Below are 15885 nucleotides of genomic sequence, written 5' to 3'. Positions count from 1 at the left end.
GATTAGTTTCCATTGTTATGCTGATGATACCCAATTATATATCTCAACAAAACCAGATGAAATACCCAAGTTGTCTAGAATAACCGAGTGTGTCCAGGACATAAAAGATTGGATGACCAATAACTTTATTTTACTAAATTTAGATAAGACAAAGATATTGCTCATCGGCCCAAAAACCAGCACACAACAGCTTTCACAATTCAGCCTGCGTTAAGAAGGATGTACTGTTACTACCAGCTCAACAGTAAAAGACCTGGGCTTAATATTAGACAGTAACTTGTCTTTTGAAAATCATATTTTCAATATCACAAAAACAGCCTTTTTCCATCTTAGAAATATTGCCAAACTTAGGAGCATCTTATCCGTATCTGATGCAGAAAAGCTAGTTCATGCATTCATGACCTCCAGACTGGACTATTGTAATGCATTACTAGGTGGTTGTCCTGCATCCTCAATAAACAAGCTTCAGTAAGTCCAAAATGCAGCCGCCAGGGTTCTCACTAGATCCAGAAAATATGATCATATAACACCTATATTATCATCCCTGCACTGGCTACCTGTTCAATTTAGAATTAATTACAAAATAGTACTACTTACATACAAGGCTTTAAATGGTTTAGCTCCCACATACCTAACCAATCTTCTGATACGCTATAATCCGCCACGCTCCTTAAGATCACAAAACTCCGGACTTCTGGTAATTCCCAGAATTTTTAAATCTACAAAAGGGGCAGGGCTTTTTCATATTTGGCTCCAAAAGTTTGAAATAGCCTTCCAGACAGTGTTCGAGGCTCAGACACGGTTTCCCAATTTAAAAGTAGACTCAAGACGCATTTCTTTAATCTGGCATACGTGTAACTCATCCCATAACCTCATACTCCAGTACACCTATCCTGAATGGCAACTACGCTAATTCTCTCCATCTTTTCTGTATTTTTCTACCCATCCCAAGGCATCTGGAGATTATGCCAGCTTTAGTAGACAAAGGCCAACCCTGCGAGGTTTCTAAGGCATCCAGAGAAGGACCACCTCCAGCTGGATTCTGCTCTATGATGGCTGGAGCTACACATCCTGCTCCTGTGCTTCCAGTGATCCAGACCCCATCTGCCCTCTGCACCTACTGACTCCCTGTGCTGAACTGAACTTAATGTTAATCTACACAACTTCTGTTATATTGAACTTTCACCTGCACAACACACATGATGTTATTTCTATCTGTTATCACCCAGATGAGGATGGGTTCCCTGATGAGTCTGTTTCCTCTCAAGGTTTCTTCCTATTGCCATCTTAGGGAGTTTTTCCTTGCCACTGTTGCCGTCACCCTTGGCTTGCTCATCAGAGACATTTCATTCATCATTTATTCATCTAATTATTATCTAGACACATTTTTCTCACACATACACACTTCCAAATATTTTCTTTTCTTTTCTTTTCTAAAAAACAAAAAAACAAAAATTCTTTAATTTTTTGTGAAGCTGCTTTGAGACAATGACCATTGTTAAAAGCGCTATATAAAGAAAAATTGAATTGAATTGAATTGAATCATCACAACTGAGCCAACGTTTTTTTCTCTCTCTGCCGCTGCGGGTATTCATCTTCCCTGCTGGGTCTTAGTGCTCGTCTCTTACTGGTATAATTAATCCGTGTGTGTGTGTGTTTCTTTCTCTTGCGCTGCAGAGTGTGTGTGTCATGTGTGTGCGCGCATAATTTGACATCGCCGGTTCACACACACACACACACACGCTCTCTTTCTCTCTCACCTTTATTGTGTGTCAGTGTTTGAGTGTGTGTGTTATGTGTGTGTGTGTGTGTTTTTTTTGTCTTGCGCTGCAGAGTGTGTGTGTGTGTTATGTGTGTGCGCGCATAATTTGACACCGCGCCTGTTCAAACACAAACAAACACACACGCTCTCTTTCTCTTTCGCCTTTACTGTGTGTCAGTGTTTGAGTGTGTGTGTGTTATGTGTGTGCACGCGTGCGTAATTTGACACCGGTTCACACACACATTCTCTCTCTCTCGCTCTCTCTCTCTCTCGCCTTTAATGTGTGTGTGTGTGTGTGTGTGTGTCTAAAGTAGGCTCCCTCTCCCCCTTCTCGTCTTACACAGTTACCCTTCCTCCACTCCTTACACACGCGTGCACACAACGGAAACACTGTTTTATCGGAAAAATGAACAAGAAATGTCTCTAATGACACTCGATTGAGCAACACACTCACTAACGGAATCATTGCTTGTAAATTAAAACTAAAACATATTGACCTGCACTTCATTTTTGAAAATAATCGTGACAGAGCAGTGTTTCTTTGTAGAGCAGAGAGAAAATGTGTGTGTGTCTGACACGGTGTCCAATGACATTTGCACATACAGACACAAAAATCAGGCTAATAGAGAGAGAGAAAAGGGATCTTTAACCTCTCTAATGAGACTTGCTTTTGCTTTACAGGCGTGCTGTACACACACGCATACAGACACACAAAAAAAATGTTTTATTCGCACACACATGGTCACAGTGTTATAGTAAACAGTACATGCACGCACGGATGTTGATTATACCAGTAACAGACTCGCACTAAGATCCAGCAGGGGAGATGATTACCCACAATTCCGCAGCACAAGAGAGAGAAAAAACGTTGGCTCAGTTGTGATTACATGACGCTCAGCGTCAAAACAAGAAGCACGTGTGTGATACATGATACGCGGTACTCGTAAAAAACAAGACTTGTATGGTTTCCAAGTCAAATTCGCAAACCGCGTTACTCGCAATCTGAGGTTCCACTGTAATATGAAGAACAAAAAAGGTTATAGTGGCAGAGAACTTACTGCCACTAAAAAAATAAAGTAAGGCTTTGTGGTTTATGTGAGTGCCCATGTGCTTTATATATTAAACAGACAGGAAATGAGCATGACAAAAAGAAGTGTCCTAAAATTCAGAATTCAGCTAAGTGTGCCTTGAGCTGAGGTGATCAAATTGTCCTACCAGATATGACAGAGCCCCAGTTGATAGCTGGCTCTCAAATCTGAGCTACCTCTCTCACAGGTCATTCCCCTGATTTTTGACCCTTTGGGCCAGATCCCACATTTAATTTCCCAATTTTATGAAGATTTTTTTTTAGTATGTTAACACTGTAGGCTGATGCACCCTTGTACTGTAGTGGAGGTAATGGATCAGCTCCAGTCAACTGGTCTTGTAAATAGTCACATTTGCCCCCATTTAGAAGCTGAGATCTGAGTTCAGGGACAGGGAGTGCAGATACGGAAACCAGACAATTTAATTGATAGAGATGATAAATTAATCACATCACATCAGAACCTAGAATACTTTACTCCCTTTGAAACGAGAGAACTAATTTCACCCATCTCCTCTTCAAAATCGTCAACCTGTATATTATATCTTATACCGACACATTTTCTCAAGCAGATAGTTCCAGCAATAACAGAACCCCTGTTAAAAGTAATTAACTGTTCACTCAGCAGTGGGTATGTTCCTAAATCCCTTAAATTTGCAGTTATTAAACCACTAATCAAGAAACCTGACCTTGACCCCTGTCAGCTTTTCAATTACAGGGCGATATCAAATCTCCCCTTTATCTCTTAAATTCTGGAAAAGGTAGTATCACAGCAGCTATGTTCATATCAACATAGAAATAGCATAAACTAACTGTATCAGTCAGGATTTAGGCCTCATCACAGCACAGAGACAGCACTCGTTAAAGTAGTAAATGACCTCCTAGTGGCCTCTGATCAGGGTTGCGTCACTATCCTTGTGTTACTCGACCTCAGTGCAGCTTTTGACACTATTGATCATCGTATTCTCCTTCACAGATTAGAAAATGTGGTAGGAATTAAGGTAACTGCCCTCCTATGGCTCAGATCCTATTTGACTAATTTTTAGCAGTTTGTAGATTTAGATGGTGACCATTTCTCATGTTCTCAAGTTGAGTTTGGTGTTCCACAGGGTTCTGTTTTAGGCCCACTGTTTTTTTCTCTTTACATGCTTCCTCTGGGCAACATAATCCATAAACATGGTATTAGTTTTCATTGTTATGCTGATGACACACAAGTATACGTTTCAGCAAAACCAGATGAGAAAAAAACAGTTTACTAATGTTGAGCAATGTGTGCAGGACATAAGAGATTGGATGTTAATTTATTTCCTTCTGCTTAATCATGATAAGACAGAAGTTCTAGTCATAGGACCACAAGCAGCTAGAAGTATGTTTTCTGATCACACTGTGATTTTAAATGGCCATTTAGTTCCATGAAGTGCAACAGTAAAATACCTTGGTGTGATTATAGATTCCAGCCTTTCATTTAAAGCACATGTAGATAATATTACAAGGATAGCATTCCTTTATCTCAGAAATATTGCCAAGATAAAAGGTAAATTGTCATCAAATTATGCAGAAAAAATAGTTCATGCTTTTATCACCTCTAGGTTGGATTATTGTAACGCCTTACTGTCTGGTTGTTCAACAAGGTGGTTAAACAAGCTTCAATTAGTCCAGAATGCAGCAGCGAGTCCTCACTAGAAAAAGTAGATACAAGCACATCACCCCGATCTTATCCATATTGCATTGGCTTCCTGTGAAATTTCACATCGATTTTAAAATACTACTCTTGACGTATAGTGAATTGCTAGTGTCTTACAATTCGCCACGCCTACTTTGATCAAAGGATGCAGGCTGCTTGTCAGTACCATGTATTATTAAAACTACAGAAGAGTGGGGACAGAGCTTTTTCTTACAAAGCCCCAAAGTTATGGAATAGCCTTTCAAATAGTGTTCAGGACTGAGACACACTCTCAGTGTTTAAGGCTAGGCTAAAAACCTATTTATTTAGCCAAGCATTTGTATATTGATTTGCCCTAGGTATAGGAGCAGATCTGGAGGACTTATGGACATAGAGTATTAGGTGAACTAGTAAGTTTAGATGCTGTCTTCCCCACTCTCATTGATCACTCAGGTTTGCTGACGGTGAGGTGATTGGTTGCTTTACATCTTAGGACGCCCTCATGTCTGTGTTTCCTTCTGGCTCTTCCTTTTAGTTATGCTGTCATAGTTAGTCTTGCCGGAGTCACTGCTTGCACTCTGCACTCAATATACATTCACTTTATACATTGTTCTGCACTAAATATACATTCACCTTATACTTTTTTTTTTCTTTACATACTTCCTCTTGGCAAAATAATCCGTAAACATGGTATTAGGGGTAGACCATACCTAACTGCCATCTCTCCATCTTTTTTGCTCTCTCCTCTTCTGCTCTCTCCTCTCTCTCTCTACGGACTGGAATTTCCTACAGTCTAACTGAGCCTCCAGGAACAAACTGGACTTTAATTTTAAACATCTCCTCTTATACTAAACTTCCAGTCTCACATAGTATTATGCAGATCAATCCCTGCTACCCGTTTTCATCCAAATGAGAATGGGTTCCCTGTTTAGTCTAGTACCTCTCAAGGTTTCTTCGAATTACCATCTCAGGGAGTTTTTCCTTGCCACTGTCGCCGTCGTCCTCGGCTTGCCTCAACAGGGACAATCACTTCCTCTAGATGTTCGTACAGCAGAGACTTTGACAATCTTTAAACGACGACTCAAGATGCATCTGTTTCTTCGGTACTTGGTCCCCCCCACCCGCCAGAAAAAAAAAAAAAAAAAAATTTAAAATATTTTTAAACTCTTCCCAGTTGTGTTCGATTGGACTATGGCACTTATTTATTTACCTAGTTAACCCAATGTAAGTATGTATCCAGTGATGCAAACTTTAAAGCACTTTTTGTAAGTTGCTCTGGATAAGAGCGTCTGCCAAATGCCTAAATGTAATGTAAATGTAAATCATATAATTTTGATTTATACACATTCACATTTCATACAAACTTAATTCTTTTGATTGTGTAAAGCTGCTTTGCGACAATGTAAATTGTTAAAAGCGCTATACAAATAAAATTTAATTGAAAATAAATATGGTTAAAAGTGCATTGCGCAACAGTGGCTGTTTGAACCCCCTGACCCAGTTCAGTAACCCAGAGCCTAAACCATGTAAGAAGCTAAAAGAAGTAGGGGCAAGCTGGAGAGAATTTATTTATAGGATATTTTTGATGGACAAGTGAATCGAACCTGACTACCACATTGCTTGCTTCTCCTTATCCACGCTTGATGTCACAAGAGCACAGCTTTAGCTCCACTTCTGATAACATCCAATTAAAATTGATGAAATGTGTAATTAAGGAATTTGATGATTCCATTGTAAGTTTTTGAGAGGCTCAATGCTTCTGAATTTTACCCAAGTAAAACTGGTTATGTACTGTATGCAACTTTTGGTCGAGCTTTTTGTAATGTTTAGCTGTTTTATCTTATGGCTAAGAGTAAAGATGTAATGTACTGTAATTTAACTTTGTTTCACCACAGACCTTTATGTGAACCAAATTGTGTTACTAGAAAGGAAACATAAATGGAAAGGAAATTTAACTTGTGACTTGAAGCAGCCAATAAGATGAAGAGTTCTAAAGAACAAAACACTTAGTGTGCTTATAATGCAACCACTTTTCTGCAGCTCAACCTACTTTAAAATGCCTCCACTGTCTCCACTGTGGATAATTGTCTCATTTTTATATATCATATGTAAGTTTTTATTTTTTATATTAATTATATAATATATAGAAATTATATATATATATATATATATATATATATATATATATATATATATATAAAATGTTCTCAGTTTTGATTGCTATGTCTGAATGATGTGCTGATATATTATCAGGTATTTACATATGTAATATAAAAAAAATCTAAAAAATTCTTTCCTTTAGGCTCAGCCCAACCTCTGAATGTTTTTCGACCATCATTTATCACAGTGAAGTCTGGAGAGCGTATAAGTCTTAGCTGCCCATTTGGAGACAATCATAGGACTGAAAGTGTGATCTGGTACAAACAAAGTTTTGGGGAGATGCCACAAAAAATCGGAGGAAGATTAGCGTACAAGGAGGTCACACTCTCACCAGAGTTCAAAACTTCAGGATTTAAAATGGAGATGACTGATTATGGCATTTTGCTCAAAATTCCACATATTATTATAGATCACAGTGGACTTTACTACTGTCTAAAATCATTTACCTTGGAGAATGTTACTCTGTCCAATGGAACATTCTTGGCTGTGACAGGTAATTAAATATGTCAAAATAGTTTTCTACTGCCAGTGGAAACATTTAAAATACTTGTAAATTTAATTGACTTTATTTTTAATGCTAATTTAATAATAAAAAGATTAGGCTTTTTTTGAGTTTTATAACGTTTTGCTTTGTGTGTGGTAATAGTGAGTGATGAAACGCCAGAAGTTTTGACCATCAGTGTATGTGTACAGTGTTTAATCAATTTCTGGTCAGAAAGCTACTTTATTTACTTTAATTACTTATTTATCATCATTATTAATAATAATAATAATAATAATAATAATAATAATAATGTATTGAGTATGTATTTTGTTATATTTATTTAGTGGATTTTCTATAGTGGATTAGCGTTTACCTTCTTGGTTATAGTCAGTGAGACTTAATAAGTTTTTTAAGTGGTGAATAATACATAATTTTACACTATGTATATTACACTGAACAGATGATGAAGATGTAAAAGTGTCAGTATCACAGAGCAGCGGGTTGGACTCGGTTCCTGCAGGAGCGTCAGTGACTCTGCAGTGCTCGGTTCTCTCTGAGAGCAGAGCAGCAGAACTCCAAGTGCTCTGGTTCAGAGCTGCTCCACCACAATCCCATCCTCAAATCATTTACACTCATCACAACAGCAGCCATCAGTGTGAGAGCGGCTCTTCTACACACACCTGTGTGTACAACTTCTCCAAGAACATCCTCAGCCTCAATGATACTGGGACTTACTACTGCGCTGTGGCCGCGTGTGGGAAGATCATTTTTGGGAACGGGACGCAAGTACAATTGAGTGAGTTATTCTTTAAAAGAAAATATAAAAATAAATACAACAAGCACATGGTTTAAAATGTTTAAATTATTAGTTTAATTCATAATTTTTATGCATTATTTATAATTTAATGCATATTTATTTGCTAAGATTTTAAGCTGTAAATATTTTTATTATTGTTTATTATATGATCACAGGGAGGTAATGTTATTATTTAATCTTTTTTTTTTCTACTACAGAATCTGTGGATGCCGTAGTAATCTACCTTGGTGTAGGTTTGGGAGTGTGTGTGGTTGCGATCTTTGTTCAAACTGTTTCATTTTATAAATGGAAAAAACAAAACCAAATCACAAGTAAGTGCTTTATAATCTTGAAATATATTTCTTTTTTAAATCTATTTTCTTTTAAATTAATTAACGTGTTTTTTTGTAGAATTGCTTTGCAATATTGTAAGATAAGATATTTTTGTGTTTAAAAAGTTAAAAATAAATAAACAAATATTAAAAGTAAAGTAATTGTGAATATTTGAATTTTTCTACGAATTATTTGCTTTTATTTATTTGCTTTGTTTGGTTCTTTGTTTACTAGAAAGAGAAACTCTCAAAAGACAAACAAACAACCTGGTACTTGAAACAACTTTTAATTATCAAAATCAAAATTATTATTTCACTCATTTCTAATCTTATATTTATATTATATTTCTAATTTCATATTTGCTTCTGCAGGACCATGATTCTGTGGAGCCGAATTACGCTGCCTTACATTTTAAGGAAAAGAAGATTAAATCAGGAATAAAAAACAGCAGACAATCGCAAGACACTGTGTACTCTGAAGTCAGATCACTTACCATTACTTAGAATGCATGTCTTTAATAATTTGTTAGGTGTATTATAATTTTATTTATTTTACTTTTATCTCAAAGAATTACCATTACATGTGCATAAAGTTTCTATGTTTATTATTGAGGAAATGACTAATAAACATTTTTTTTCTTATAAATTTTATGAAATTAAGCACATATTAAATAAATAAGCACTATAGAACCACACATTGTTCAAATATAATCATGCTCTCCTGATATTTTAAATTCTTTAGCTTTTTGTCTACTGAACTCTACTTTGATGTTATGTTTGTTCTGTATAAATTTTCTTTCTGCTATAAATTTTATTATTTTCTTGTTGCTTAGACTGCTTACTTAGCAGTCAAATACAAAGTATGTATTAATTACAAAAAACAAGACAAACAAACACAAATAGTGCATACACTCACTCACTTTCACTTTTATACCTCTTTATCCTGTATTCAGGGTCGTGGGGACCTGGAGCCTATCCCAGGAGGCTTAAGGCATGAGGCGAGGTACAACCTGGGCAGGGTGCCAATCCATCGCCGGGCACACACACACTCAAATTTAATTGTATTTGTCTCACACAATCATTCACACACTACGGGCAATTTTGTAAATGCCAATTAACCTAACCTGCATATCTTTGGACTGTGGGAGGAAACCAGAGTACCCAGAGGAAACCCACGGAGCACAGGGAGAACATGCAAACTTGGATGCAAACGAGAAACTATGCACACACAGACATTAATTGAGCCCGGACCCTGGAGGTGCAAGGCGACAGTGCTAACCACTACACCTTATAGTGCATATAACATCTAAATTAAAATTATTTCTGGAATAAATTATTTATTGTAAATTGTTATGATAAAATACAGGCTAGCCATTGGTATTTTATCATTTGCTGATAAGGAAGGTAAGAGAGAATCCAGCAATTGTGTAAAAAAAATCTAAGTAAATTGAAAGTAGCAGAAACATCATCCACAATGAGAGGAATCAGCAGTAACTTTCATGACCAACATTTCTTATGACACATAAAAAAACAACCCAAGAAAGTCTATATACTGTAAATGTAAACCACAGCACATACTGTACAACAAAAATAAAACAAGAATAGCACTCTTTGGCAACTTTTTAAAGCAGTGGTGGCACTGAGTTACTGATCAGAAGATTGGCAGTTCGAGCCCAAGATCCACCAGGTACCATTGTTGGGCCCTAAACTGTATTTGCTCAAGAGGTGCTGTATAATGGCTGACCCTGCACTCTGTGAAGAAAGAATTTCACTGTGCAATAACGCCTAATTTTATGCCTCCATATATATATATATATATATATATATATATAGAGAGAGAGAGAGAGAGAGAGAGAGAGAGAGATTGATATAGATAGATATACTGTAGGTATAAAGGCTTCACTGAAAAACATTTCAGCTTGGCAAGATTATAGATAGAAGGGTTGTGGCTATGATCTCAAGAGCAATATTTTTATGCAATGGTGGAAGTTTAAAAAAAAAATAATAATAATTTACTAAAAAACACTTCAATGGCCTAGCAAATCTTATGATATTCTTATGAAAAACTTGATAACCGTATTGGTACCCTTATAACATGTAAAAATCAAAAATTATCTAGCAAGAGGACCAAAATTTAACTATAATCCTTTGAACTACTAATTACTTCTCACTGGTAGATGTCCCTCAGCTGTGACAAAGAACTAACAATGGTAGTTAAAAAAAAAAATAAAAAATAAAAAATATATATATATATATATATATATATATATATATATATATATATATATATATATATTACCACCAACGTTTTGTTCAGTACAAAAAGTACACACATGAACAACTTTGTAAAAGCAATACTTTGTGTATTAAAGAAAGAAAAACTTATAATGCTCAATCAAATAACTTGAAACTGTCAAAAGTCATAGTAATTAATTATTTTAGTAATATCTAATAATCAAAATCAGACATTGGCTTCAAATTGTAGTTGAACAAAATAAAAATAAAAATTAATCAGCAAATTCATAATGTCTGTTCATGAAATATATGTAAATATAATATATATTATGAAAAATAATAAAAACCTATATATTGACAAAATACTTAGGACGAATAAGGAAAGCTGATTCAAGAACTTTATAAGGCTGGAAGAGACATCTTCAATAAATTGGCTAAGTTGCCCAGTGTTCCAAAGTGCTCTTTTTAAATCAACATTAAATCTTATATTTCATTTGGAAATCAGCTAGTCAGCTAATTAGGTTTCTTAGTTAGCTTGTTAGTTTTTGTTAATTTATGTTGTTAATTTATGTGGTATGCAGAAGCTTGGTCCTGGAGGAATGTTGTTTCATTACACTGTATACTGTACTAAGCTGTATATGGGTAAAATGGCAATAAAAGCCTACTTGAATTTGTACTTGAAGGTTCCAGCATCTGGAGAAACATTGGAGAGGCACAGAGTCCAAGTTGCTTTAAGTCTAGTTTGAAGTTTCCATAGGCGGTGATGTTTGGGGTGCGATGTCATTTGCTGGTGCTCTTATGTTGTTTTATATTGTGTCTAAATTCAATGCAGCTGTCTACCAGGAGATTTTAGAGCACTCAATGCTTCTGTCCACTAACAAACTTTATGGAGATGCCGATTTCTTTAGATTTCTTTTTGTCGATTTTCCCCTTCAAACTTATTTCTGCACCAATATGACCAAAAAATGGTTTGCTGACCATGATATCATTAAGTACAGTATGATTAGCCCATCAAATCATTTGAGCTGATTCTCTATGGGGTATTGTCAAGAGAAAGATGAGAAGCACTTGATCTAACACTACATATCAGCTGAAGGATGCGATTAAAGCAACATGGTTTTCAATAAAGCATAGGGAGTGCCACAGGGTGCTTGCCTCCATGTCATGCCACATCGATGCAGTAAATCAAACCAAAGAAGTCCTGACCAAGTCCTAAGTGCATAAACTGACATACTTTTTAGACATTGGATATTTCATTGTTGTAAACCTTTTACTTACCTATGATATATCTTGTAATCATTCGTTGAATGTAGTCTAATATTTTAAGATAATAGACTTAATTTTTGAGCATTTGTGGCTCAGTGCAAGGTTTCTTGCCATACAGTACCATGTGGAAGGCCCAGGTTCAATTCCCTCCCAAATGCGCAAAGTCCAGCCAGTAAATGCAGTGCTGGTCACAAGCCACAAAATAAGTTGAGTTGTGTTTGGAAAAATATACGGTGTAAAACTGTACAAATAAAAAAGTTATTTGTGGACCAGATGGGCGATGTGGCGATGGAATGCTGGAAAAGCTCCTCTGGAGGTTGGAATTAAGGGCCTCTTGGGCAGGGGCCTTCACCAGACATTCCCAATTCACCCGCACTTCAACCCAGTTTGGGGTACCAGGTCTGTCCAGTGGACTCCCCTGCCACCTGACCCAAGCCTCCACAAGATGGTGATCAGTTAACAGCTCCGCCCCTCTCTTAACCTGAGTGTTCCAAGACATACAGTACGGCCTCAGGTCAGATGATTTTGATTACAAAATTGATCAATGACCTTTGGCCTAAAGTGCTCTGGTGCCAAGTACACTTATGAGCATTCCTATGTTTGAATACGGTATTGGTTATGGACAATCCATGACTAGCACACGAATCCAATAACAAAACACTGCTCGGGTTCAGACCAGAAAGGCTGTTCCTCCCCATAATGCCTCTTAAGATATCTCCGTCATTGCCCACATGTGCGTTGAAGTCCCCCAGCAAGACTATTGAATCTTCTACTGGAGCCCGATGCAGTACTCCATTCAGAGTCTCCAGGTAAGAAAAATACTCTGAACTGCTTTTTGGAGCAAAGTCACCCTGGGCAACTCCGGAGAAGTCCAACCCCTATCCAGGAGTATGGATCCAGAGTCGAGGTGAGCCCCACTAGATATAACTGATAATGCTATTTGTCACATACACAGTCATACACAGTACGATATGCAGTGAAATGCTTACACGACCGCCAGTGACCTTAAAAGTAAAAGCTTATTTATAAGAAAAAAAAAATAATAAAAAAGAAATACAATAGAAAATAAAATTTAACTAGGTAAAAATAAAGTACAAATATTTCTGCACAAACTCAAAGGGGTCCACTTTGCTCTTTGCTCTTGCTGGGCCCTGTGGCAGACCCGGCCACCAGGCGCTTGCTGTTGGGCTGATGGGCCCTGATGAGTATTGTTAGGCCAACCTGTTTTTATGGAAAAACAATCACTTTAACAAAATAAAATTAATTGAGTCCACAAACAAAACTACTTGAGCTGACTTAAATATTTGAATTACAAGTTGAGAAAAACTTAAGATTTTGAACTTGGTATACAATGTGTCAACTAAACAGCAAATATGAAAGATTTTGTTAGCCAGCCAATTTCTCTAAAAATTAAACATAAAAAAAGATGTGCAACTTGTTACTAAACTTTTTTTTACGTTAAGGCGGCCTGTTTTTTTTTTTTTTTTTTTTTACAGTGTATGGGAGGAGAAACTCACAGGAAGTTTGTGATGTCAGAACCTCAAATCATAAACCATTGTCTTGAATTGAGAGGTGCTCAGTTAGACCTTACGACAGCCCATCAAGAAGACATGCGGTACACAGACCTCAAGATCCTAATGCTAATGTGGATTAAAATGGTGGTGTTAAATAAAATCTGTAAGTGCAAGTGTTTTGTATTTTTTTTTATTTATATAAAGAGTTTGTTTCTAAAGATGAAAAACAAATAACCAAAAACAGGTTTTAGAAAAGTCAGTTTTGTTTGTTTTTACATTATCAAGAGGTTTGCTTAACATCGGATCAATATATTTGCTCGACATAGTCTTATTGGTTTTTGGCTCATTCTTTTTTAGAAAATCTTGCAGAATTACTAACAAATGTGAAATAACGAACATACCTACTTTAACTGTTGCCTAAGACAATGCATTTTAATACAATACAAAATTTAGGTTTTCTAGTCCTTTTTTAAATATATTGCAGAATAAACCATACAGAAATTGACTTTGCTCATTCGATTTTTTTTTCTTTTTTCTTTTAACATAAGCTTGCCTACAGGTGAAAGTCGTCCATCAGCCAAACCCGGTGATGACCGCTAAAGTTGGTGATAATGTGACTCTACGCTGCTTTCTGATGGGAGAACAAAATATTGATCCCACAGTTTGGTACAAGCAAGTAGGAGGACAAGAGCCTTCTTTAGTGGCTGTGGTACAGAAAGTACAGGATCCTATTTACAAAGATGAGTTCAACTCTTCAAGGTTTAGATTTGAGAAAGGAAGCAACAGCTGTCATTTAAAAATAATAAACGTAAAAGCATCAGATGAGGCCATGTATTACTGTGGCTTGATTACGTTTTACACCGTCTTCGCAAAAGGAACATTTTTATCAGTGAAAGGTACAGTAAGATATCTAACTAAAATCAGGTCTGAATTTATTTTTTTAAATGTTTTAATAATGTGATGAAAATGCCATGGTTGGTTTCAATTATTGTTACTTAGTTATCTCACTATTGGGGAATGTTGGTTGGTGAACAATTATTGAATCTAATTTGGGTTTATAGGAACAGACAACAAGCATTTTTTTGTTTGCGTGTGTGAGCTCAATGTAAAATTGGGAGCGCAAACATAGTAAATAATAAGATTGTTAGGTGGAGAATTTTAGATTTTAGAAGGAAATCACAGACTAGTAAAAATTATATATATATAATAAGAGTAATTCAATAATTTTATATCATCGAACATAACCTGCAGAGTTTAGTAATATATGAGTTAAGTCAAATCTCTCTTCCACTGTACAGATGATGGAGATGTAAAAGTGTCAGTATCACAGAGCGGTGGTTTGGACTCGGTTCCTGCAGGAGCGTCAGTGAGTCTGCAGTGCTCGGTTCTCTCTGAGAGCAGAGCAGCAGAACTCCAAGTGCTCTGGTTCAGAGCTGCTCCACCACAATCCCATCCTCAAATCATTTACACTCATCACAACAGCAGCCATCAGTGTGAGAGCGGCTCTTCTACACACACCTGTGTGTACAACTTCTCCAAGAACATCCTCAGCCTCAATGATACTGGGACTTACTACTGCGCTGTGGCCGCGTGTGGGAAGATCATTTTTGGCAACGGAACACGAGTACAACTAAGTAATGATACGTTCCATTATATATTATATGTAAAAAAAAAAAAAAAAAAGCGTAATTTTATTAAACAAAGGTAGAATATTATACATTTTAATTAAAATTATATTCATCTCCATTGTAATTATTATTATTTTTCTGTCTTAGTGGAATCTGTGGATGCTGTAGTTATCTGCCCTTCTATAGCTTTGGGATTGTGTGTGGTTCTGATTGTTACACTCGTTACACTTGTTCTAAGCTGCAAATGGAGAAACAGTGATTTTTGCCATGGTGAGTCTCCTTTAAGGTTGTGTATATGAATTTTCATATATGTAATAATTTAGATAAAATTTCTGTACAGTGACATCTCATCAATCTTCTGTTACAGACAAGACAATCAAACCGGTAAACGCATTTTACACAAACTGTTATCATGGAAACTAAATGAGAAAATAACACGAATAGTGATTTAATATTAAAGATATCCTTTAAAATTAACTTTTTATGCTGTCTCCCACAGGGCCGTTGTTCTGCTGTCGGGGTCAATTTCTCTGCTTTACATTTCAAAGAAAGAAAATTCAAACCTCAGGATAATGTGTACTCTGAGGTGATATACTCCTCTTTCACTTAGAATAGATTCAGGTAATTCTTTTAAGTATCCACCTGTTTAAAGCAAAAATAAATAAAGAAATATCCAATGTACAGACACATACAGTGCACTCCACACAATTTGTGTCATTGGTACAATAAAATAATCTGTTTCAACAACTGTGATCCTAATTTTTTCACTTATAATCACTGATTATTTATTTATATATTTATTTTATTTATTTGTTTTAATTAATTAAATAATTACTTTGTTTGGTTGTTAAATTTATTTGTTGTTTTATTGCTTTTAGATAGAACAACCTAGAAAAAGCAAGTATCGAAGCACTTTTGGTCTAAAAGCGGTGATAACAATTGTCATATTATACAAAATATG

General features: G+C 36.0%; 2 protein-coding genes across 2 annotated transcripts; both read left to right on the top strand.

The window, feature by feature from the left end:
* Nucleotides 1-6554: 6554 nt before the first annotated feature.
* Nucleotides 6555-8831, top strand: LOC128531698 (uncharacterized). The gene is made up of 6 exons (XM_053505785.1): nucleotides 6555-6617; nucleotides 6812-7162; nucleotides 7614-7949; nucleotides 8168-8281; nucleotides 8517-8551; nucleotides 8654-8831. Exons 1-6 carry the CDS (start codon nucleotides 6566-6568, stop codon nucleotides 8783-8785), a joined length of 1020 nt encoding a protein of 339 aa, XP_053361760.1. The 5' UTR covers nucleotides 6555-6565; the 3' UTR covers nucleotides 8786-8831.
* Nucleotides 8832-13374: 4543 nt separating this feature from the next.
* Nucleotides 13375-15551, top strand: LOC128531792 (uncharacterized). Its single transcript, XM_053505941.1, has 6 exons — nucleotides 13375-13459; nucleotides 13845-14192; nucleotides 14595-14930; nucleotides 15072-15194; nucleotides 15292-15308; nucleotides 15424-15551. Exons 1-6 carry the CDS (start codon nucleotides 13393-13395, stop codon nucleotides 15532-15534), a joined length of 1002 nt encoding a protein of 333 aa, XP_053361916.1. The 5' UTR covers nucleotides 13375-13392; the 3' UTR covers nucleotides 15535-15551.
* Nucleotides 15552-15885: the final 334 nt, after the last annotated feature.

Source organism: Clarias gariepinus, chromosome 10, assembly GCF_024256425.1.
Source record: "Clarias gariepinus isolate MV-2021 ecotype Netherlands chromosome 10, CGAR_prim_01v2, whole genome shotgun sequence".
Lineage (NCBI taxonomy): Eukaryota > Metazoa > Chordata > Actinopteri > Siluriformes > Clariidae > Clarias > Clarias gariepinus.
This window is presented reverse-complemented; position numbering and strand designations above follow the sequence as displayed.

Bases quoted from the DNA above. Each gene is read 5' to 3' on its own strand.
- LOC128531792 (XM_053505941.1), top strand. From the start codon at position 13,393: ATGCGGTACACAGACCTCAAGATCCTAATGCTAATGTGGATTAAAATG. The intron at 13,460-13,844 runs GTAAGTGCAAGT...TTTTAACATAAG, and splicing joins GGTGGTGTTAAATAAAATCT to CTTGCCTACAGGTGAAAGTC. The intron at 14,193-14,594 runs GTACAGTAAGAT...TCCACTGTACAG, and splicing joins AACATTTTTATCAGTGAAAG to ATGATGGAGATGTAAAAGTG.
- LOC128531698 (XM_053505785.1), top strand. From the start codon at position 6,566: ATGCCTCCACTGTCTCCACTGTGGATAATTGTCTCATTTTTATATATC. The intron at 8,282-8,516 runs GTAAGTGCTTTA...TTTGTTTACTAG, and splicing joins AAAACAAAACCAAATCACAA to AAAGAGAAACTCTCAAAAGA. The intron at 8,552-8,653 runs GTACTTGAAACA...TTGCTTCTGCAG, and splicing joins AAAGACAAACAAACAACCTG to GACCATGATTCTGTGGAGCC.